This window comes from Megascapheus bottae, chromosome 21, assembly GCF_031878675.1.
Source record: "Megascapheus bottae isolate mThoBot1 chromosome 21, mThoBot2.hap1, whole genome shotgun sequence".
Taxonomy (NCBI): Eukaryota; Metazoa; Chordata; class Mammalia; order Rodentia; family Geomyidae; genus Megascapheus; species Megascapheus bottae.
The window spans coordinates 12,758,210-12,784,031 of record NC_143529.1 but is presented as its reverse complement, the minus strand read 5'-3'; the positions used below and the strand labels follow the sequence as shown (position 1 = coordinate 12,784,031).

Here is a 25,822-nt window from a genome sequence, read left to right as displayed (position 1 = left end):
GTATAAAATATTCATTATACATCTAGGTTAAAGGGAATGAATGTATAAAGGCATAAAAGCTGTTGTTTGTAGCATTAAGTCAGTCACCAAATATCTGAAGTAAACTGTAATTTAAAAAAAAAATAGTAACAACAATAACAAAAGCAGAACTTCCAGGGACAAGAACTCTTTTTGTTCCCTGCTTTCTATGTTACTACAGAAAACACAGAAGAAATAATTAAGAAGCAAATGTAATAAGAGGACAAAATGATTAAGATGATCTAAGACTGAAGGGCTCTTGTATAATAATGAGGAGGAGGAAGAAAAGGAGGAGGTAATAGAGGTGGAGGAGGAAGGGAGCAAGAAAAGAAAAAGAGATGGAGAAGACAAAGATGATGAGGATGAGAAAGGAGGAGGAGGGAGGGAAGAGAGGTGAGAGGGGAGGGGAGGGAGGAGAGAAGAAGGAGCTAAGGAGATAATAGCACAGCATGATGGAATCTAGGGCTGTCCCTCATACCCATCAAGGCTAGAGTAAACAGAGAAGCTTCTTGATATGTTCAGATGGAGAGTGCAGTGGGGAAATGTGTTGCTTCACTTACCCAGAAAACACAAAGGGCCACAGTTACTAGAAAGCTGTAGAAAGCCAGGATTACATCAACCACCACCAATACCCAAAAGGGCTTAGGCTCAGAAGGCTGGTGATCAGGACATCGATGTTTCTCTGGAAGACAGAACAAAATGGATCTAACAATATGGGAATAGAACTGAAGTGCACTTCACTGAGAGAAGAGCATGAAAGACATGAAACTCAGTTGCTGCTCCTATAGGGACTTGCTTGTTGGGATTTTCCCAACTCTCCCGTGGACCCTGGCCTAGACAGTTTGCAAGAAAAGTTGAAAAACTACTACTTGTGATTTGACTTTGCTCAATCCACTATGTGATTCTAAGGGCTTCGACTCAGCCTCATTCTAACATGACCAATCATCTAGACCTAAGCTTCCTTTTTGAAGTAAATAAAATGATATACATATTTTCAAACCATAAGAAAACCAGCATAGTATAGCAGTCAAAATAGTGGGCTAGTAATCAGAGCATAAATGTCATTTTTGTGTGTTTGTGTATATATGCCAGTTCTTGAGCTTGAACTCAAAGCCTGATCCCTGTCTGAGCACTTTTTGCCCAAGGCTAATACTCTACCATTGAGCTACAGCTCCACTTTTTGCTTTTTGGGGTAGTTAATTGGAGTTAGGAGTCTCATGGGTTTGTCAGTGCCCAGGTTGGCTTTGAGCCATGATCCTCAGATCTCAGCCTCCAGAGTAGTTAGGATTAAAGGCACGAGCCACCAGCACTGGCTATTCCAAACATTTTTAATCCTGGCTGCACATTATTTGAAGAATTTTGATCGTATATGAATATTAAATGCCCCTTTCCCAACCCCTATCAATTACATCGAAATCTAAAGATTGAGCCTAGACATCTTTTTGAACTCATTTGGATTTGTCATATGCAGATACATACTGAGAAAATGTCATATGCAGTTACATATTGAGCCCAGGATCATTAATATATGTACATATTTGTGTATATGTGCATATTCATATATTTTATATATAAAATCAATGTGTATATTATATACATATATGATACATCATATATATTAGTATATATATTACATAAAATACATATAGTATGAAAATATAATATGCATAAATATACAGTATAAAATGTATATTAATGTATTAGGGTGACATATTATATATAATTATGTTATATATTCTTATACATAATGTATTATAATATGTTATATAAGTAGTTATTTATAATCGTGTTATATATTCTTATATCATATTATATATTATATATAATAATATGCTATATAAGTAGTTATACAAAGGATTTGGGCATTTATATGCATAAATTCTGAGATTTTAAAATGTCCTTTTTAAGCTGGGCGTGGTCGCTCATGCTGTAATTCTAGCTACTCAGGAGGCTGACATATGAGGATCTCAGTTCAAAACCAGCCGGGCACTAAAGTTCACGAGATTCTTATCTCCAATTAATCACTAGAAAACTGGAAGTGGTGCTGTGGCTTCTGGGTAAGGTGGTCGCCTTGAGCTGAAGCGCTCAGGGACAACACCCAGGCCCAGAGTTCAAGCCCCACGACCAACAAAAATAAATAAATAAACAAATAAATAAATAAAATGTCCTTTTTAAGCCAAAATATGATGTATAGACTTCTTTTAGTTTGTTCTGGCAGTACTAAGAATTGAACTCAGAGCGTATATTCACTAGGCAAATACTCTACCTTTTGAATCACCCTGAGCCCTTTTTGCTTTAGTAATATTTTTGAATAGTCTCACACTTTTTGCCTTAGAGCCTTGGACTGAAATTTTCCTATTTATGCCTCCTGTGTAGCTGATATTATAGACATATGCCACCATTCATAGCTTGTTTGTTGATACGGGGATAAGGTCTCACTAACTTTTTGCCAGGTTTAACTCAGGCTTCAATCCTCTTGATCTCTGCCAACTGAGTAGCTGGAATTACAGACATGACTCACTGTGTCTGTCTCTGCTTAGGCATTATTGATATTAGAAAATTAAATGAGATTTAGTAACATTCTCATATTAATTGTCTCTATTTTGCCAGAACACAAAACTACTCTGACATATTATGTTAATGGTTATATTATGTTAATGGTTCAGTATTTAATTTTTTTCCAGTAGATCTCTGTTTCAGGATAGGAGAACAAGCATTTATAGGAATTGTACCAGTAATAATGAGCATATATCTTCTTGTTTAGCATTCTGTAGAAAAAGAAAGCTAAACCCAGGCACGGTGGCTCATGCCTCTAATCCTAGCTTCTCAGGAGGCTGAGATCTGAGGATCAAGGTTCAAAGCCAGCCCAGACACAAAAAGGACCTGAGACTCTTATCTCCAATTAACCCCTAGAAAATGCAAAGTGGGGCTTGGCTCAAGGGTAGGGTGGTAGCTTTGAGCTGAACAGCTCAGGGACAGTACCCAAGCTGAGTTCAAGCAACATGACCCACCCACAAAAAAAAAAAAAAAGGAAAAGAAAGGAAGAAAGAAAGAGAAGGACAGCTATTATGTTTGTGACTATGTGATGTCCTCTTTTATATTGGTGTGTTGATACCAATAAACTGCATTCTTCTGAGCTTGGGAATCTTACCATTTTTCTCCCCAATGTTTGAAGAGACTTATTTAACATCAATGTAAGCTCAGTGGACTTATTTCCACTGATTCATGAATATGATAGTTGTCAATTGATCATATTAATTATTCATATTGATTATTATTCATATTACTCTTATTCATGCTAATTATTAATATTCCTTGTTTGATTGTTTGACAATAGTGAGCTTGGGGACATGAAGCATTGTCCAATAGTGTACCCCAAATAAAGAGTTGTTTGCTATCTAATTGCATATCATCATATCCTCTGTCCTAGCTGTTAGTCATCCTTTGCATGTTTGGAGAAATGGAAAAGCACTGAGCTGAGAAACACCATGAAGCACAAAGAGACAATTCATTTGAAATGGAACCCATTCTTCCTGAGCCTTGACCAATGCCACTCAGCTGCTTCTTAGAAGACACCCAGGCCTACATTGTATTTTTATTTCCTGCCATGGTCCTCTCAAATTGAAAATCTTTTATGGGATCTTTCCTGTGCACCATAACTTCATCTCCCATCTACCAACAAGGAAAATAAAGATATGGATGATATTAATTCAATATTTTCTAAAGTAAAAAAATTTTTTTACAAAAAAGAACATGACTGATCTTTATTAACATCGATCACACTGCCTAGTGTGATTGCTGCCTAGTTTACAGGTCACCATTGCTTCAGGGTGGTGCAGGAGTAGACTTCACACATTACCTTTAATGTGGATAATGGTCCCGTTGCTCCTCTCATTGTCGAGGTAAGGAGGAGGATACATGACCTCAATCTTGCAGAAGTAAATATCTGTTTGGTTGACATATAAATTGCGGAGGTAGAAAGTCACTGTTTCATTGCTCAAATTCCCATCACAGTTAAACCCAGTATTGGAGTGAAACTGAAGCTGATGGGAAAAATTCCCATTCACAACACAGACTTCCACAGCATTGTCCAGACCCTTATACAGGGATGCTCGCAACTCCTTGGAGAAGAGATTGTAGGTGTACTTGCAGCTCAGGTTGACCTCATTGTCATCTACCACAAGCAAGGGCGACTGCTTCACCAAAATCTTATTTTCTAGAGGAAAAAATAAATCATGCATTTAGAACCAGAAAATTTTTCTAGATGTTCTTTTAAAAAAAATAGTTGAATGAATGAATCAAATAAATAGCTCTCCCAACAAAGGCTTTCTCTTGGCAGATAAACATATACTGTCTCCCCGGGAAATGTAACTGTATCCCCTCTATATGTTACCCCAACAATAAAAAATAAAATAAATAAATAAAAAGAAAAATTAAAAAGATATACTATCTCTTGGAGTGTTACGTTGTACCCAATATTTGAAACATTCACATTTTGATCGTGTAGTTGTCTTTTTTAGAATGGACCATGGAGCATATGCTACCTGGAAAGTAAAATAAGGCCTCTGTTAGCAGTGAGGGATGGAGAATAAACTGAAAGCACTCATCTTTGCTCCTGACAGCCATCTCGTCCAACTGTCCTTTCTGCCAATGCCACTGATTCAACTCCTGTCTCCATTCCCCTGAACACATGCACCCAGAGAAAGCCTGAGACAAAGGCCACATCTGGCCTTGGATATCCTTGGAAGTCTGACCCAGATGTACAAATGATTTTGTTTTTAATTTGTGAGGCAGGCGGTTATGAATGAATTTAAAAGTTTTGAAACGTTCTGACTTTGATGATTGGACGTTACAAGAGTAGGATCAAGAGGTAAGAGTTTGTAACCCAGTAAGTAAGTTGGGCCCTCTTATTCCCATAACAAATTCAGACAGCAGCATCCTTGAGAGTATGGTATAGATGATCCTTTCAGTCTCAGAGGATAATGAGTCTAGCAAGAGCTGTCTCAGATCATCATCTTCTACCTTCATGATACCAAGATAAAAGAGCAAAGCATCAGTGTCTCCCTTTTAAAGCAAAGGAAATGCAACTCTGTTATCAATTCTATATTAAAAAAAAACATTGCCATTGTTTCACAGTTTATCCCTATTGCTACCTCATGAAAATATATTCCTTCTTGTAAAAAATGACTTCAGAGGCTGACATATCACACAATTTGTCTAAAGTCACTGAAGAAATAATGAGTAGAACCAGAAATAAATACTCAAGTCCCCACTCCACCTAAGGAACTCTTAGGAGAACCATCAGGAGTCAATTTTGCAACCAAAGGACCCACAGGGGTTTGAGTCTCAACTCTTCAGAAGCAAACAAATAGCAATTTTGTCTTCAATTTAAATCTCCATACAAACAAAGAAGTTCTTGCTATTGTTTAGGGAGGTTTCTAGTTAGTAGTCATTGCTTTGTCTTTTTCAAAAAAAGATTACTTCAAGGAACACCCACCCTCATGCTTGAAAAGCCAAATAGAATCAGAATCCATTGCAATGACATTTATCATTTAACCTAGTTTTATTTGCTTTAAAGTCATTTTTATTTTTAAATAGTTGTACAAAGGGGTTTGGATTAGCATGCCAATTTATATGTACAATGCATCTCAATCAGTGCCACCTCTTTGGTCATGCTCTCCTCTAACCTGGTCTTAAATTCGTGCATTCTGAAATTTTATTTTGCTTGAGCAGAAGGCATAAAACCCAATTACTAGCTTTGTGTCATAATGTACAATAGTATTATATACATAAACATTAGAAATTTTAGAGAGAAAACTTACGTCCACATTCTCCCATTCCCATAAATTCTGACTTAATTAGTGTAAGCTAAGGCTGGTGGGTGATGTTGTGCTGTGTGTGTTGAGTGTGTTGTGTGGTGTTTAAGTGTTCAGTTCAATGGGCTTTTTTAAATAGTCAATTCACAAAATTGTGAGTGGATCACTACCATGTGATTACAAGACATTTCTATTTCCACAAAAGGGAATTTCCTATTCATTAAGTCATTCCCTATCCTTTTCCCTCTTTTAACTTCTGGAGGCAAGTAATCTCCTTTCTGTGCAGTCTACTCAATTTGCCTGTTCTATTTCTGTGTATTTTCCTACTGAAGACACTTGATATCAATAGAATCATATAATATGCAGCCTTTTGTACATGGTTTTGTAGCAAAATGTTTTCAAAGCTTATCCAAAGTGTAATATGTATCAGAATTCTATTGCTTTTAATGGACAAACAACATCCCACTATGTGAATATACCACATTTTGGATTTCCATTCATTACTTTTAGACTATTGTGAATAAGACCAGTGTGTAAGGTGTGTGTGTATGTTTGTGTGTGTGTGTGTGTGTGTGTGTGTGTGTGTGTGTGTGTGTGTGTTGTCTCTTATGTGTATACCAGTAGTGGAATTGCTGAGTCATAGGATAATTTTCTGTCCAATTTTTGGAGGACTTGCCCAAATGTTTTCCCAACAATTATTCCATTCATATCCCCACCAGCATTCTACCCAGGTTCCATTTTCTCTACATTCTTGCCAACACTTGCTATTGCCTCTCTTTTCTTAAAGCCACATTCAAGTGTAGTAAGCGCTATCTCTTCATGACTTGATTTGCATCTCTGTAGTGATGAATGACGTTGTTTGTGAACACTTCCAAAAAGAATGCCTACTGTAATCATTTCTTCATTGTGAACCAAACTGTGTTTTTATTGCTGTATGACTAGCACTTTTACATTTTTGAAACAATTTTCTTAACAGATTCCATGTGGTTTGAAACTATTTTCTGTATTGCTTTTGGCTTTGTTTCAAAACATTTCTCCTATTGATTCTAATATTCAATTGATTCTGAAAGCTAAATTGGTCAGAGGTCTCAACCTTACCACCTCTTAGAATCACTGGAGAAACTTTTAAAAACCCATGAGTGGCAGGAGAGTTAATTAAGAGTCTCTGGGTATGATCGAAGCATCATTCTGTCCTTCCTTCCTTCCTTCCTTCCTTCCTTCTTTCTTTCCTTCCTCCCTCTTTCCCTCCCTCCTTACCTCTCTTTCACCCTCTCTCTCTCTCTCTCTCTCTCTCTCTCTCTCTCTCTCTCTCTCTCTCTCTCTCTCTCTCTCTCTCTCTCTCTCTCTCTCTCTCTTTCTCTCTCTCTCCTCTTTATTTTGTGCCAGTAGTGGGACTTGAACTCAGGATTTTGTGCTCTAATATGGCTTTTTCACTCAAGGATGGCACTTTGCAACCACACTTGAGTCACACCTCTACTTCTGGCTTTTTGCTGGTTAATTGGAGTTAAGAGTCTCACAGACTGTCCTGCCCAGGTTGGCTTCAAGTTTAACCCTCAAACTTCAGCCTCCTGAGTAGCTAGGATTACAGACATGAGCCACTGGTACCCAAGTTGGCATCAGTATTTCTAATATTTCCTCTGTAATTCTAAATTACAGTCAAGTTTATGAAGCATCCACCTTATATATGAAACCAATCTTATTCTCAAATTCATAGGCAACCATGGATTTTCCAACTCCATTTTCTTTCTTTCTTTCTTTTCTTTCTTTTTTTTTGGTGGGTCATGGGGCTTGAACTCAGCCTGAGAGCTACCTCAGAGCTCTTCAGCTCAAGGCTATCACCCTACCCTTGAGTCAAGCCCCACTTCCCGTTTTCTAGAGATTAATTGGAGATAAGAGTCGCAGGTCCTTTGGTGTCCTGGTTGGCTTTGAACCTTGATCCTCAGATCTCAGCCTCCTGAGTAGCTAGTAGGTTCAGTATGGTTTTCTTTTTCTCACTCATGTGCGTTGTCTATAAGTCTATCTTGCAAGTATCTTCTCCCCAAGCACCATATGTTACACTTCTTTACAGAATACTGTGAGAGTAACAGGAACTCCTTAAGTAATTATTAAGTAGATAGCACTCCAACTTCAACATTTCTACTGACAGCTATGTATGTCAGTGTTTATCCTCTCTCCTCTACGTCAATGCTAATACTTAAATTTGCTGACCCTTAAACAGAGGTACTGTACTTGAAATATTTTGCTTGCTTGATGCTAGTATGTGGCTTACAGTTTCCTAGTTTAGAAATGAAGCTGAGTTCTGGGTTGACTGATAAAATCTCTTGCTGTGTGTTTGGGGTTAGTTAATGACATGATCTCACTATGTAATTCAGTCTGCCCTTGAACTTTCAGTCCCCAGCCTCTATCTCCTGAATGCTAGGATGATAGGATGTACCACCATATACCTCTTATTTTTGTTTTTTTTTAAATATTTGTATCCATATAACATTTGATCTCACCTTGGTCCATGTCAATAGTCAAGAAAAGTTGAAGCAAGAAATTTTGTCATAGGACTTCCATATCCATATGTAACTTTAAGAGGCATTAAATGAAAGAAATTTACTTTGGCTGGTAGACAAAAAGATAACAATCTCTAATATTGAATACATGTGATCATTGTGATTTCAAGACTATATAACCATTCTGACTTCTATTTTTCGCTTAAAAAAGAATGCAGGTGGAAGTGACATTGTAGCTCAACAGGTAGAGCACTAGCCTTGAGCTGAATTCCCCAGAGACAGCACCTGGGCTCAGAGTTTAAGCCCCATGATTGACCAAAGAGAGAGAGAGAGAGAGAGAGGGAGGGAGGGAGGGAGGGAGAGAGGGAGGGAGGGAGGGAGGGAGGGAGGGAGGGAGGGAGGAGAGAGAGAGAGAGCGAGAGAGAGAGAGAGAGAGAGAGAGAGAGAGAGAGAGAGAGAGAGAGACCACATGTTAAACTATGTATCCCTCTGATAAAAATCAAAGTAACTGACTACTGCAATATATAACAATTGGAATGCATATGTATTTGGTTCTTGGAGTTTCTGCGAATCCATAATACTTTTATAATTTAAGGACTAATTGTATAATTTAAGGGCATATATAGCTAGATAGAGAAGATACTAGAGGAATATTTAACATCTCCTCACTACCATTTGATTCATTTTTTATTTTCCATATATTTGGAATAGAAAACATGCTTCATAGACTATTTTGTCTTGGCAGAGCTGCTTTTTCCTTGCAAATTATTTGATTTTTCCTTCTTCTGAGCACTTAGGCAAGGTTTCCTTAGGTCAAACCTACTAGTTAAAAGAGAAACATTGTGGGGCCGGGAGTTTGGCCTAGTGGTAGAGTGCTTGCCTAGCATGCACGAAGACCCGGGTTCAATCCCTTGGTACCACATACATAGAAAAAAGCCAGAGTGATGCTAAGACTCAAGTGGTAGAGCTCTACCCTTGAGAAAGTCCAAGTTCAGTGCTCAGGCCCTGAGCTCAAGCCCAGGACTGGCAAAAAAAAAAAAAGAGAGAGAGAGAAACATTGCTAACCTGTTAGTTGTAAAGTAGCTTATGGACATTTGTTTAACTGAATCGACAAGTTGTTTTGATGATGAATTTAGTGCTTTGCTTTTCAAAGCCTTTCCTTGCTGCTACTTAAGCTAAAGGTGTGGAGACAGGAAACAGTAACCTCAAACCTCATTCCCTCACAACTCCTGCCTGACAACAGGCTAACACAGAGTGAGATCTGAGATGAGATGGTAGTTATCTGCTGCTTATGAGCAAGGTAACAAAGCTAAAATGATTTCCCACGGATAGACTGTGACTCCTGTGATATAACCAACTTCTAGAAGACTGCAAATGGCTTGTGTTTCCATGAGAATGGAGCAGGGGGAGGTTGGTGACAAAAACAACTACCTGCCTTTTCACCTATGGTAACTAGGTCAATTATCACATTTAGTAAACAGGTCAATCTTCTGCTTAAGTGGAAAGGACATCTAAGGTGTGGCTCTGACATCTAAGAACCCCCCAACCTTGGCAGGATATTCCCCACAGTTTAGGTAGTGCACAGATTTCCAAAGAGGAAGCCTCAAATACAGTGTGGGAAACACATGGGCTTCGTGTTCACATCTGCAATCTGTATTACCAGTGAAGTAAAGAGATAAGACATGTATCCTTACGCTCATTTGATAAATGAGGAGATGTCAAATGAGTTTTGCCTGAGTTTTCAGGACAAATAAGTGACCCCTGAGATTTGAGCTCAGGCCTCCAGGACAGTTTCTAGTCTATTACTCTTTACCCTCTACCTTGTTGCATCAAAATTTCAATGTAATTTCTGTGATTGGTTCTAGATCCTCTCAAATCTGGACTAGATGGAAGAGTCCAAATAGGAGTAAAGGGAGAATACAATTGAGTAAAAGGTAAATGGCATGAAAAGAGAACAGAATCAAGATAAATTTCATTTTTCTCCATCATTTGGAAAGAATCTCACCTGAGAAAAATAATACTCAGTTGGAAGGAAACAATCTAAGTCATGCCTTCTTATACATAAGAGGTAACTGAACACAAATAAACAATTTTGTTGAACCAAGTCACACAAATAACCAAAGAAGTAAGATATAATATATTTCAACACCTAGGAATAATCATTTAAATCATGATCAAAAAGGAAAACATCTTAGTATCCTGTGAAACACTTCTTAACAAATGATTTCTGATGCACAAACAGTAATGATACCAATGCAGCTATTCTGTCCAGCTTGCCAAACTATACAAAAGGACATTATTTGTCAACATATGAAGTCACTTCCACACTTCTATTTCATTGGACAAATTCTTATTTCAGGGCTTTTGTGAGATGCGTTTGTTTGTTGTATTTAAATGGATGGTATTCTATATTTCCTTTTCTGTGTCATAAGCACCATAGAGCAATTAAATGACAAGTAGAAGCTGCTGACCAGAGCAAAGCAGCTCTCAAGACTGAAGTATGCCTTGAGAAGATAGAGAGGCAATTAGGAAGATACAACACCTGCTTAAGGAGCAATTGGTTTTCTTCCAGAACCTTTAATAACTTTATTGGGTTCCATTTATGAACATTACAGGCAAGAGTTTCTTTTGCAGCTGAAAAGAAAACCAGGATATAAGCTCCCAAGCTTAGGTTATTTCCTTTCTTAAACAAAATTCTAACTGAACAGAATTTCGCATGTTGAGTAGGAACCAAAAAAAAGATGAACGCTTACTATTTTCAACTGTGTTTCCCTATGAAGTTTGTGTGCCAATTGAGAGGGTGGTATTGACTGCCCTGGCACAAGACATCTCCTCCTGACCACAGAGCTTCTTCCATTTTTGTAACTTTCCTCTGAGAACATTTCCTGTTTGGGTCTAAAATACACTTCAGAACAAAACCACTTATCCCTTTTCAGAATCTGTAAGGGGCAGGCTTCCCCAAAAGCTAACCCAGTGTTTGCTCTAGAACCTGTAAGACAAACTGCTCTCTTGAGTTTAAAAAACAAAACAACAACAGCAACAACAACAAAAAGAACCAATGGTCTGTGACCATTGGTCATAGATACCTTTCACTATCCTCTTTCAACTACTAAGATAATAAAGCTACCAAGTCTGATCCAATGCTCAATGCCCAGATTCGGAAATTCATGTGAAATGAAAACAACAACAACAACAAAAAGTTATGGTTTTAACCACATTGTGCTCATTTTATCTCATGTGTTGTTGCCCATTATTCTATCTTCATTTCCATAAGGAATGGTGATTTAAGAAAAGTCTGTCAAAACATAGCTCCAAACAAGCATAATATACACATATCTATCTGGTCCCATTCAAGATTTCAATATTGTATATTTGTAGGGTGACTTATTTATAAAAGATGGTTGACAAAAATGTAGAGATAGCAGTACAGTCAGCATGGAACTGATGGCTCATGCTTGTAATCCTAGCTACTAAGGAGGCTGAGACTGGGGGCTCAAAGCCAGCCCAGGCAGAAAAGTCCACAAGACTCTCTCCAATTAACTAGCAAAAAAAAAAAGCTGAACTGCATGCATGGCTCAAGTGGTAGAGTGCTATGTGTGAGCAAAAATGTAAGAGCAAGTGCGCAAGACCCTGAGTTTCAAACCCCAGTACCAGCAGTTAAAACAAACAATAATAAATAACAGAACTTCACAGGGTAATGGATGACCAACTATGGCCCTTTCAAATATCATTGTGCTATACAATTTCAGAAAGTAACTCAGAGATCAAACAGTTCACTGATAAAAAGTCTATCAAAATGATCAATGGGTACTTAATGCAAAAAAATGATATCTTTTCTTTAGAATTCTGACCTCTGCTATGGCAAAGTCATTCATTCATTCATTTAACAAATAAATATTGTCATCAAAGGTACTGTTTTTTGGGAGATGTAAAGATGTAGAAGAAATCCCAAGGTAGTATCCTCTTAGCTAGCTAGACTGCAAAGCCATAGAGAGTACATGAGCTTTATAGAAGGTAACTGACAGTCACCAGAAAAGGCCTTTGTTTCCAGATGGGATGAGTCTGGTCTAGTTTTTGTATAAATTCCCCCTTGGCTGGATCATCATATCTAGGCTAAATTTAAGCAGGTTAGATTAAAGACTAAATGACCTTAGGATAGTATTTATTGGAAATTAATGGGACATTTTATTTATGTAGGTAGAAAAATGGATAGAGATGCCTGATATCAATCATTAAAAGCCTTTAATGCCAAGAAAAGGCACATGGATTTTACAAGAAAGCAACCTGAGCCATTCACAACATGTAAATTGAGAATAGTCCTGGGAATGGTTAGCACAGCAGTAAAGAAGGCATTGGATTAGATCAAGGTCAAAGGCAAACAATAGACCAATCAGGAGCTTGTTGCCATAGCATCCATGTGAGTTCACAAGACCCAAGTGACAGCAGAGAAAGAAATAGACAAGGCCGTGTTGTTGATAGCAGGAATGGAAAATGACTTGAATTCATGGGTTGGGTGAGGGCAAGAGTGGACACACCATTGACAAAATAAGATAAGAGAAGAGATATGTATGGGGGAAATAAAGCTGTTGAATATATTTTTTTACATACAACATTTAAAGGATAGATAAAGCCTCCTGGAGGAAAGATCCAGAAGGAGCAAGAAACATAGGCATGAAGTTTAAAGAAGCTACTCAGAGACAGAAATGTACATTGGGGAGCCATCTATTAAGTGTAGAAATGCATTTTTAAGGTAAAAGTTGATATTAAAACTATTTTTACAAATCCACTTACTGCTCCATATCCAAGAGACACTGCCAGGAATTCAGGGTACAAACACTCTGGAAAGACAGAAGCTCCTAAATATATGGCCACATCAATTTGGGTGCAGTATCATCCATCCCCCTACCATTCACAGACCTATAATTTTCCTTTGCTCGATGGACAATTGATGAAGACAGTATTATGGCAAATAAACTTAAATAAAAGTGGTACCACACCAAAAAGCCACTGAACCACTTCCCCAAATCAAATTTTACCATATCAACCTAAAAGATTGTCTAGTTTAGATAACCAGAGATTCAATGGCTTTTTAGCATAAATGTATTACAGTAATTCAGTAGCAGATTAAAAAGAAAACTCAGGCCGGGAGTTTGGCCTACTGGTAGAGTGCTTGCCTAGCATGCATGAAGACCTGGGTTTGATTCCTGGTACCACATACATAGAAAAAAGCAAGAAGTGGTGCTGAGGCTCAAGGGCTAGAACTCTAGCCTTGAGAAAGTCCAAGGACAGTGCTCAGGCCCTGAGCTCAAGCCTAGGACTGGCAAAAAAAAAAAAAAGAAAAGACAACTCATAGATATAAATGGATCTCTTCTATTATTTTTTTATAATTTTTTATTGTAATTGATCTCTTCTATTATTATACTGCTTTCTAAATCTACAATTTAATATAGTAGTCAAGCTTAAATACTAAGTCAGGTCATTTGAGACCTCATTCAAAACAACTCTGAAATATGTATATATATATTTATATATAAATAAATATTTATATATATTTCTCATGTCTGTTCTATTCTTCCTAAATCTTACATCTCTGAAGACCTGCTTAGGACAACCTTGACACATGAGTATCCTCTAGGTGTCATAAGAAGAAAGGTTAAAAATAATTCATTTTGGACCTTAATAGCACAAAGGAAAACAAGAGTCAGCAAAGGCATTATTGCTCCCCAAACGTCTGTAGTTATTTCTAGCACATTCGCATCAAAGCTCCTGGTTATCCATCATCTCAAAGGATTTCAAATACCTGGCCTTACAATTTCTTCCTTAAGCTCTAGCAAAATCTAAGAACATCCACAGAAGAATAGAGTGAATGAGCTGCCTCATTAGAACAGATTTTTTTAAGCTGGCATTTTAAAATTCTACTGTAGAAGCATTTTCAAGCCAAAAAAACAAAAAAACTAGACCTGAGATGTCCTCTAACCCAATCTCTTCTTATATTCAATAAGGAAACAGGCTCCAAAAAGTAATGTCACAATGTGACAGACTATAAAATTTCTACTCTTCCCAACCTTGGGAAATCTTTGATTTAGCTTCTGAGTTTGGGTAGGGAATGAATTTGGTCTTCCCCAAATTGTCAAACAGCCACATCCTTTTCCCAAAAGACCACAGGGAGATGCTGATATCAACACCACTGACTGGAACCTAGAGCCTTGATGGCATTAAACTGGGCTGTGATCCTGCCACAAGCTGAGGCCATGTCCAGCCATAGCATGCTTTATGAGGGAGTAGTAAAGCAAGAATTGAAAGGACATATGAAGAAAGTCTTTGAAGTCAAGCGATGATGCATTTGCCTGTTGTCATCAATTTAATACTAGGACCTATTCTGATAGAATTAAAGGCAAATAAATATACATTTAACAAAGCAGAATTTTGTTTGTCATTGGTGATTTTTTTTTTAGCTTTTGTGTATTTTCTTGCTTTGTTTTTGTTTGTTGATGGGCCAGGCAAAAAAATCCTTTAGCCACGCTCCATGCCCAACAAATCCTTCCAAGCTGGCAAATAAATCTCAGGCTTACCAACAAGGAGTGATTCCCATACCCAAGCTTTATCCAACATATCCCTGATTTTATCTTCTTGAGTAAACTGACGCAACCCTTTTTCCTCTTCCCCCTTGTCCTTTCTTGTCTAATACTCTTCTGTTCTCCAGGCCTTAGGATGCTAACACACACACACACACACACACACACACACACACACACACACACACACCCCAATTCACTCATTATCAACTAACACTTGACTCTTCCCACATGTCAAACATTATTATTCAATTGTGAACATGTACTATATGCCTACAAGACAAAGTAGCATGGTAAACATTCACTTTCTTCTTATCTATCCATTTTCTTTTCACTGAAAAGAAGACACTGTTTTGTCCCTCTTTGATTTTTCTTTTTTTTTTTAATTGTTGGGATAATGTACAGAGGGGTTACAGTTACATTTGTCAGGTAGTAGTACATTACTTCTCACACATTGATACCCCTTCTCATGTTTTTGTCCCCATTTCCCTCCCCTTGCCCCCTTCCATTTTTTCTTAATCCTTGAAGTCTTACCATCCTTCCTCAGGGTTCTGCTTAAACAAGGGTCTGACTCACCTCCCAACAGTCGTCTCTTTCTTTCTGACATCGAATGCTATTAGCTACTGTCTCTTGTTTAAATTCTTTTCCCCTTTGATTTTAGTAGCATCCCCTCTGTCTCTCTCTCACTTATTCCTCCTCCCTCACAAGTCAATTCTCTGTCTAGTCACCATCCTCTTCAGCTGATCCCTAAACAGAGGGCATGCTCCAGATTCAGTTCAACTCTCTGCTTTTCCACCCTCCTACCGTCTCCTTTCAACCAGTCATCTCTTCTCATGTCTCATGTCAAAGACATGATTCTTAATGTTCTCCTTATCTAGGTCAACTTCTTCAAGATGTCTGGAAAGTAAGACAGACTTCTGTTAGCAAATTTTCAGTCCTTTGTTTATTCTGAGTCTATCCTAAGCTCCTTGCTGCACACTGCTCATTTGCCCTCGGTCCCAAAAACATTCAGCAATAATCCTGGTTTAGTTTCCTTGTTCTATTACTTCTTTCTCAGGCAACATAGTACTGGTAAAACCTTGAACCTTGCAGCAAGACTATCTGCATACTTACTGAGTGAACAGGGTTAGATGCTCTACCTGCTCAGCATTTCCGTTTCCTTTTCTATGAAACAATATGATCATAGTAACAACGTCATAGGATTCAGGGAAAGATTAGATGATTTAATACAAGGAAATCCAGGTAGAACAGTGTAGCTAGCATTTTTTAAAGAACGTGATCTTTAATCATCTATCATTTCGATTCCAGTTTGATTCTCAATTCTCCATGAAGTAACCATCCCATACATATATATATATAGCAATTATCCTATGTTTCTTCATTTTATACTCATTTTTCCTTCCTCAACAAATACCTGTTGAATATCTTCATTTTTCTAACACTTTGCCTCATGTTGCGTTATAAAGATAGATAAGACATAATACTTCCCTGGTCAGGGAGCTCATAGCTTAGTAGGGAAATAGACATGTTCAACTGAGAATAATAATCTTGAGAACTTTGAGGAAGAAAGAAGTCCCTTAGTTTTCTATTTTGTGTCTCACAGAAGACTTTCAAGTGAGAAGTGTAAGACAATATATGCAAAGCCATCAAGGCACCAAATAGTACCATGAGGTGGGGGGATGCCAAAGGCTGGATCCTGTTACATAGTTTTCTCAACTAAACTGAAATCAAAGAGTACTGACTGGACATAAGCTATTCCTTTAAGCACAAAAGAAGATGGTTTGGATTCAGAAGGTGGGACAGGGCCCAAAGCATCCAAAACTGCCAGGTAACTTGGAAGTGTCATCTTTTTATCAGATTCTTCTAGAACAACAAACAAAGCTTTCTTCTCTATGAATTCAGAGGACTCTCTGCTCTCTTTCTCATCTCTAAATATTAATGGCTGCCTTCTATAATGTTCTAGATGTTTTGATTGATAATTATTTTCCATAAAATAAGTGAGTACGGATCAAATACTATCCACAATTACCCTGAATTAAAAAAAGAAAATAGGAAGTTTGATAATTTTTATTTCTATTTCCTGAATCTCAAAATGAGTGTTTGTGTCTGTTACAGACACCCAATTAGGGTCCTCCACACAGAATAAATACCCATGGACTGAGCTGAGCACCTTAGGGTTATCTTGCCAAAGCACAAGAGCAGGAACTTTAGAGAATAAGAATCTGCTAACATTCTGGCCAGGATCAAGAAAACTAATAACAACAAATGCTAGAGGAGATGTGGCCAGGAGGGATCACTACTACACTGTTGGTGGGAGTACAAACTTGTTCAACCACTGTGGAAAGCAGTATGGCAGTTCCTCAAAAGACTAAACATTGAGCTCCCCTATGACCCAGCAATTCCACTACTAGGCATCCAGAAACAAGGACATACTAAATCCATTAGCACAACGATGTTCACTGCAGGACTATTTACCATAGCAAAGATATGGAACCAACCCAGATGTCCCTCAGTTGATGAGTGGATCAACAAGATGTAGTATTTATACACAATGGAATTCTATGCTGCTGTCAGAAAGAACAACATTGCCCCATTTGTAAGGAAATGAAAAGAGTTAGAAAAAATCATATTAAGTGAAGTAAGCCAGACTCAAAGGAACATAGGCTCAATGGTTTCCCTCATTTGTCATAATCAGTAGAAACCTTGGGCTCTCATAGCAGAGATTTGCAATAGAGCAAAACCTAGATACTTAAGGCCATATAGTATGATGCTAAATGAAAGGACCTCTAGGATATAGTAACAAAAGCCATATAATGAGTGATTGTTGTCCATAATGTACTATGTTATCTCTCATCTCTTTTGCTGTCCTTTGGTTATCTCATATTGTTACAGTTTTTCACTTTGTTATCTGATATATTGGATATATTTGTATTTGGTTATTTGAAATAGGATAGGTAAGGGGGGAAAACAAGATGAGGGGTGGGGGTGGGGGGAGGGAAATGGGGACCAAGACATGAGAAAGGGTATCAATGTTTGTGAAGTAATGCACCTTCTATCTGGCAAATATAATGTAACCCTTCTATTAATTACAATAAAAAATATATGGGAAAAAAAGACTCTGCTAACATTCTATGTTATTTCCCTAGGAGACTCATGGTGAAAACAGTCCCTTATGCACTTAACAGGAGAGAATCTGTGAATTACAAATGGAACCTTCCCTGATCTTAAATGGCATACCCATGATATTAGCAGAGTTTAATCACAAAGAAACTCACTGGATCCTCTAGATAAGATGCAAATGCAGTGAGGTGGGTTTTTTTTTGACACTTGGTCTTGTGTCAAGGATCCCTAAGCAATCTTATCCTTTCTCACTACTAAAAAGAAAATTCAACACAGAATCTACTTCATTATTCAAAAGAGGGACATGTCAATAACCCAGGTAGCTAAATAAATGAATAAGACAAGAAGAAGAAAGAAGAAGAAGAAGAAGAAGAAGAAGAAGAAGAAGAAGAAGAAGAAGAAGAAGAAGAAGAAGAGTAGGAGGAGTGATTTGATAGATTGTGAGTTGATGAGGTGATATGGATGTGGTGGAAAAGGGGTCACATTTATAGCTGAGTCCAAAGTGGGCTGGGTAATTCTGAATGATATCATCAGGAAAAAGCTACCTTTGCCAGAGTTCCCAAGATCAGGAAGATGATGGCATACAGTTGACAATAATGGCGATGTTAATGATAAAGGAACAACTCCAAGTAAGAAATTCTCCACCACCTGAAACTTCTGTTACAGCAGTGAAAACATAAACACACATAATCTGTATGATAACACAGACTCAATTAAGATGTCTATGAAATTAGCATTGAATTATGAAAACCAAAGGAGTCCTGTTTGTTTGTTTTTTTCTGAGCCTCTGCCAAGCAGCTAGGTAGATTTTTATTCCATTCAATGTATCTCTCTCATAATATTTTGTCAGCAAAATCAGAGTCACAAGTAACCAGTTACATACACTCTTTACAAAAGCTTTTTGCTGGGGTGTGGGGAATTGATTCTCAGCAATGTTTCTCAGACCAAATGCTCAGAGTGTGTTGGGTTTTCGTTCTTTTGTTGTTTTTGTTTGTTGGTGGTAGCAGCATTAATGCTGCATCACTGAGCAAAAAGTGTCCAAAACCAAATCACTATACACCATCACAAAAACAATCACTGTAAAGGAGATACGCAGTTACTTTCATAGTTTAGAAATCCAGCTTTACCATCTGGGGTAGGAAAGACAGAAATGGAGCTCTGACTTGATGATAGAGAGCTAGAACGGAGTGAAAAAGCTAAGTAAAAACAGTGCCCAGGCTCTGAATTCAAACCCCAGTATTAACACCAAAACAATGAAAATTAAAAAGGAATAACTCATTCAATGTTGTATATAAAACACATCTAATTGTACACGCAGCTGTACGCACGTCTGTGTGACTGCTCATTTCGTCATGATCATTCATTACTATTAAACAGAAGTTTTTCAAATTATAATAAATATTATAAAAGAAAAAAAAAGAAATCCAGCTTTAGAAACTCCAGCCACCCAGAGGTCATTTTCCCAAGCATCTAACGAAACTGTACAGGAAAGTCCCATCCCCTGAATAAACTTCTTGAAGAAAAGAATAAGCTGTAATTCGATTGCTATAAAACAATCGTGCTTTGCACAGCCCTGTTAGTTTTATACAAGCAAGTCTGAGATCAATTGGGCATCCTCACCCATGCTGGTATGAGTTAACGTAAAGATGAAGAGCCATTGTTTGAGGAGACGATAAACCACAAACAGAATTTTCTTCTGGAATGTTGGTGGTACAAAATTTTTCATCTTATAAATGTTACCACACAGTCTGCAGGAAATACTTGGAGGCAGGTAGTCCTACAAGGTAACTGCCAAATTGTCTAAAGCATTTCTCTACCCTTGAGAATGAGAGACCTATAAAGGGGAAATCAATGTCTGAAGATGGAGGAGCAGTGAACTCCCTTCCCCATCCATCACCGAAGCCTGAAGGTGAGCAGTGGCTCACAGTTACAATCACTATTTCTTATCTATGTGTTTCGATGACTCATTCTATTGCCTGGAATTGATACATCAGTATTAATTTTGCAGTCCTTGTCTTTGCAAGATCATTATCTTTTTTTAAAGGTGAAAAAGTAATATATATCTTAGATAATGCAAGGGTACAAATAATTCTTACACAATATTCATATTTTTTACATACTCATCAAATTTATTCCATATGACAAGACACTTCGTGAATATTTTTTTCTTTTTTTGCCAGTCCTGGGGACTGAATTCAGGGCCTGAGCACTGTTCTCGGGCTTTCCTCAAGGCTAGCGCTCTACCACTTTAGCCACAGTACCACTTCCAGCTTTTGTATGTAAGTGGTAGTAAGGAATTGAATCCAGGTTTTCATGTATGCTAGGCAATCACTCTACCGCTAGGCCAAACTTCCAGCCCATTTTGTGAATTTTTTAAGTCAGAAAATGGACTGTAGCATATTGGAAGTCATATAAATACAATCTATTTTATTACATTATGTTTTCCAATGTTCATCTTTTTATCTTACTTTCCCAAGCCCAGCCCCAATGCGACACTTAACTGTAAAAGATAAATGACTTTTTTCTGTGCACAATTACCACAGAGGATATCACTTGCTGACAACTGAGCTAAAGATAAAGTTCTTAATTATTTTGCTTTGAAGATAGGACTTTTTATTAAATCCCAATCACTTTGCTGCATTCTGCACTTCTCTGGGAAATCAAAGCAATGGGGTTCATGTAGCAGTATTAAAATCAGTCATGTCCAAACTGGACGTTTTGACAGTTTACTTGTTAAGGGTTATGGGGGAAAAAAGAAAAGAAATATTCTTGTGGGAAACTTAAGTGATGTTGACCTGATTTCAGTCTTCATATTATATGACCAGCTTGCTAAAAACTAACCAATGTCTTCTGAAAAACGTATGACCAATATCACATGTGTTGTCTATTTATTCCTACTACCACCAACCACAAGGGCCTTCGGTTCCAAGATGGACTCATATTCTAAAGCCTAACAAAACCCTGCCTCATGGATCTCAATTATATAAGTATGCATGTCTCATAGAAAACATATAACCTTTGCAAAGGCACTATCAAGGTTAAATTCTACTTGCTTTTCTTACATGGTATTTCTTTCAATTAGCCATTGAGTTCTGACTACACCCTTACCTAACCCTTACTGAAGAGTCAGATTAGGCTTAATCTTCATCAAATAAATATTTTCAGCTAAGTTAAATGTATTAAATGAACAGAAATAAGAAGCTATTCTTTTTTTTCATAATTCTTTTTTTTTAATTGTCTAACCACAGAGGAACCACATCGATATAAAGAAGTTTTACCAACTCAGTGCCTATAAAAACATCCAAAATACTGGGGCTTGATACTTGAACTTTTCTAAAGTCTATCAGGTTTTATGCTGGTTAATAGAAATGCTAGCTCTTACAAATAAGTTACATGCGTATAAAGTTGTAGAATTTTGTAAAAAACAAAAAACAAAAAAAGCTATTCTTCATGCATGCACACACACAGACAATCTCAACGCAGACACATCTCATGATTTTACAAAGGACAATGACATACAGACTTTTCTTATGCGTTATTTCTTCATGGAGGGTAAACGGAGAAAAACAAAAAGCACATGGAAAGAAAGGCTTTGCACCACTTGGTTAGAAATGAATGGTACACTTCTGTATGTTGTAATTATCTTACTTCTCATGAACTTTCTTACTGGAAGAGGCATTTCAAAGGTATACCCTCAGGCCGGGAGATTGGCCTAGTGGTAGAGTGCTCGCCTCGCATGCATGAAGACCCGGGTTCAATTCCTCAGTTCCACATACATAGAAAAAAAAAAAAAAGCTGGTAGTGGTGCTGAGGCTCAAGTGGTAGAGCTCTAGCCTTGAGAAAGTCTAAGGACAGTGCTCTAGCCCAGGACTGGCAAAAAAAAAAAAAAAAGAATAAAGTATGCCCTCTACCTCTCCTCTTTACTGCTTCATTAATATACACTAAGCACCAAATCTTGAATGTTAGTAAGAAAGCAAGTTGGCATTTGAAAAGTAATTCCACATGTGTGAACTCTGACTGCTTTTTAAGCTATATCCTACTTAATAAATGTTCTAAAGGGAAAAAATACAAAGCTTTGAATCCTACCAAGAGAATCTTCAAAGAGAAGTGAACGAATTGATGACAGATGGCTGTCCACGAAGCACATCAGAAAAGCATTTGGCGTACAAGTACCCATGTTAAGTAGTTTTCAGCCAGAGTGAGGCTATTTAATAAATTGAGACAATTTAAATATCCTTTAAAAATGAGTGCTGCCGGGCACAGTGGCTCATGCCTGTAATCCTAGCAACTCAGTAAGCTGACATGTGAGTATTGTGGTTCAAATTCAGCCCAAGCACTAAAGAACATGAGACTCTTATCTCCAATTAATCACTAGAAAACGGGAAGTGTATGTGTGACTCAATGGGAAGGGCATTAGTCTTAAGCTGAAGAGCTCAGGGACAACGTCCAGGCCCAGGGATAGGGTGGTAGCCTCGAGCTGAAGAGGACAGGCCCAGAGCCCTGAGTTCAAGCCCCATGACCCACAAGAAAAAAAAAAGAATGCTAAATATTTCTTAAACAGGCAACTAGAAACATTTTCATAATACATTTCAAAGATTCTTCTGGAATATTAGTAGTTCTAAATGTGTGGTTCCAGATAACATTTCACCAACTGATGTCTTTCCATATATGAACACCTTTTCTAAATGAAATATACAGTTTATGCTCACTACCATGTCAGACACCAAACTGTGTGTGTGCATGCAGACTGCAAAATGATTCTCTTCAGAGGTGTATACGTGATGTTTAAGACCAACACCAGTGACTCATGCCGACGCTGCCATTGAAATGAATGGGAAGCAAATGGAAGATGCTGGCTCTGAATTGTACCTCTGTCTTACTTAGCTATCCTTACTTAAACAAGTCCATTTTTTTAAGCCAAATCCTTTCTTTAAACAGAACAGATTGAATAAGTGTATCACTCCAACTCACCAAAGTATCAAGCTTTTGCTGTTAGGAACTGATTTTCCATAGACATATATGAAATGACGAGTCACATCATACTTGGTAAAGGTTCTTGAATCAGACAAAGGTGACTGGGAATCTGCCACCAACAACTGGGACTGGTGTTTTCCTTAGTAACTTACTTCACTCTGTTAATTCCTACTCTTCAGTCTCTTAACCTGCAATGGGGTTTATAGTACTATCTCATTTCATTAACTGTAACACCTCTCATTTCACTTTTATCTTCACCATGACTTTGAGATGATGAGGACTGAAGGAAGCTTAAGTTTCAGAGAGTTGAAAAGTAGCCTAAAACCAGCTAGTTTCTTCAACAAACTCACACACGCACACACACCACCACTACCACCACCACCACACCACGACCAGCAAGCAACCAGCCAGCTCAGGGCCTGGGAGAATTTCTCTAGGCAGAAGAGAAGGTCAAAAAATCACCCTATGTTTTTGGGGAAATCATAAGGGATCCAAAGAGTTTTGTGATAATTGAATGATACTCATTAGTGTTCTACAAGTACTAGATTCCTCATCAACATTACTGGGAACTTAGTGGATTTTAATCTAACTAAACAGATTTTAGCCAGTAGGAGGAATAAACTAATTTGTTAGTATTTGTGTTATACTAGTGTCTATGGTAACTCTAGGGTTCATTCTGACACTTACTCAGATCAGTGGACATTTACACCAATACAGATCTTGCTACTCAATGACAGAGGGAACAAAGCATTTCCCTTGGATTATTTTACTTTATCCTCACAATGACCTTGAGATAGTATTTATCATCATTCCCATTTTTCAAATAAGGAAATGGAAGTTAAGCAAGTTTTAAAACTAGTCTAAGTTCAATGAGTAAGAGTTGTGATAAGAACCCAGACAATCCAAATTCAAAGCTTTCAGACTTAACCCGCTTATATTGCTATATTTCAAAAAAAAAACTGTACAAAGGTTTGAAATTCTTAGAACATTATCCACTAATAACTGAACAAAATCGTATTTCCAAAGACCCTTTGCTCTAATGCTATGCCATCGTCTTGAGAACCAGTGAGTTTCTAAGTGAATGGGCTCTTCTATTAGAGCAGAACCACATTTCAAAGGTGTTCCACATTCACCCATTATTTGAATTTTTTTAAAAAAATCTTTAAATAAAGCAATTGTACAAAATAAAAATTTAGGAGGAGAAAAGAAATTGACATTGTTTACCTGTAACTTGAATTGAAGGGAAGAAGTTGAGAGCCAGGAGCAGCAATCTGAGCATCATCGCCCTCAAGTCGGCCACAGCTGGCCGCGGAACCAGGAGGAACTGTGCTGAAGACACACCTGCCAGGGCCTCGGAAGCCTCCAACTTAACTTCCCTGAGGGCACATGATCAAGAGAGTCAAACCACAAGACATCATGACTTTCACACAGGATATTACATTGTTTTGATGACTTTAGATTTTTCTCTCTTCTTTTACCAGAAAGCCTTTTCTTGTCACTGGAGAAGATTGTCCGTCACTATAGAATGGATTTGTGAGAGTTATTTTACAGGGATGGATTTCACTGTTGAGAAAAATCCAACAGAGAAGTGAAAGTAGAAAAGCATTTGTAAAGAAAGAAGAGAGGTTCTTTACAAAAGTGAGGTTTCCATAGGACAGGGAAAGACTATGTTAAAAACAAAAACTACAAGAAGACCAAAACTAATCTCCAAAGAAACAACCATCCCATTAAAAGATGGGCCAAAGACTTAAAGAGAGTCTTCTCTGAAGAAGAAATAAGAATGGCCTATAGATACATGAAGAAATGCTCAACATCTCTAGCCATAAAAGATATGCAAATCAAAACAACTATAAGATTCCACCTCATTCCAATTAGAATGGCCAGGATCAAGAAATCTAATAACTGGAGGGGATGTGACCAGGAGGGATCACTACTACACTGTTGATGGGAGTGCAAACTCGTTCAACCACTATGGAAAGCAGTATGGCAGTTCCTCAAAAGGCTAAACATAGAGCTCCCCTATGACCCAGCAATTCCACTACTTGGCATTTACCCAATCATCCAGAAATAAGGACATACTAAATCCACTAGCACAACAATGTTCATTGCAGCACTATTTACCATAGCAAAGATATGGAACCAACCCAGATGTCCCTCAGTTGATGAGTGGATCAACAAGATGTGGTTTTTATACACAATGGAATTCTATGCTGCTGTCAGAAAGAACAACATTGCCCCATTTGTAAGGAAATGGAAAAACTTAGAAAAAAATCATATTAAGTGAAGTAAGCCAGACTCAAAGGAACATAGGCTCAATGGTTTCCCTCATTTGTCATAATCAGTAGAAACCTTGGGCTCTCCTAGCAGAGATTTACAACAGAACAAAACCTATTTACATAAGGCCATATAGTATGACTCTAAATGAAAGGACCTCTAGGATATAGAAATAAAAGCCGTATAATGAGTGGTTGTTGTCCTTAATGTACTATGTTATCTCTCATCTCTTTTGCTGTCCCTTGGCTATCTCATATTGTTACAGTATTTCACCTGGTTATCTGATATATTGTATATATGTTTATTTGAAATAGGATAGGTAAAGGGGAAAAATAAGATGAGGGAAGGGGGTGGGGGGAGGGAAATGGGGACAAAAACATGAGAAAGGGTATTAATGTATGTGAAATAATACACCTTCTGTCTGGTGAATATGATGTAACCTTTCTATTAATTACAATAAAAATATATGAAAAAAATACAAGAAGAATGATATTGAGGAATTGGAGATTGGCTGCTAAGGGTTAACAGGCATAATGTATGGGTGGAT

At 37.6% G+C, this 25,822-nt stretch overlaps 1 protein-coding gene across 1 annotated transcript in view; it reads right to left on the bottom strand.

Annotated features, from left to right (window-relative positions):
- The window catches only part of Cd28 (CD28 molecule), a 105,946-nt gene that overhangs the window by 8,487 nt on the left and 71,637 nt on the right, over positions 1-25,822 (bottom strand). The window contains exons 3-5 of the mRNA XM_090355213.1: positions 24,226-24,377; positions 3,878-4,234; positions 579-700 (exon numbers count right to left, since the gene is read on the bottom strand). Of these exons, the coding sequence (XP_090211339.1) occupies positions 579-700; positions 3,878-4,234; positions 24,226-24,377 (631 nt within the window). The remainder of the gene's footprint in view (positions 1-578; positions 701-3,877; positions 4,235-24,225; positions 24,378-25,822) is intronic.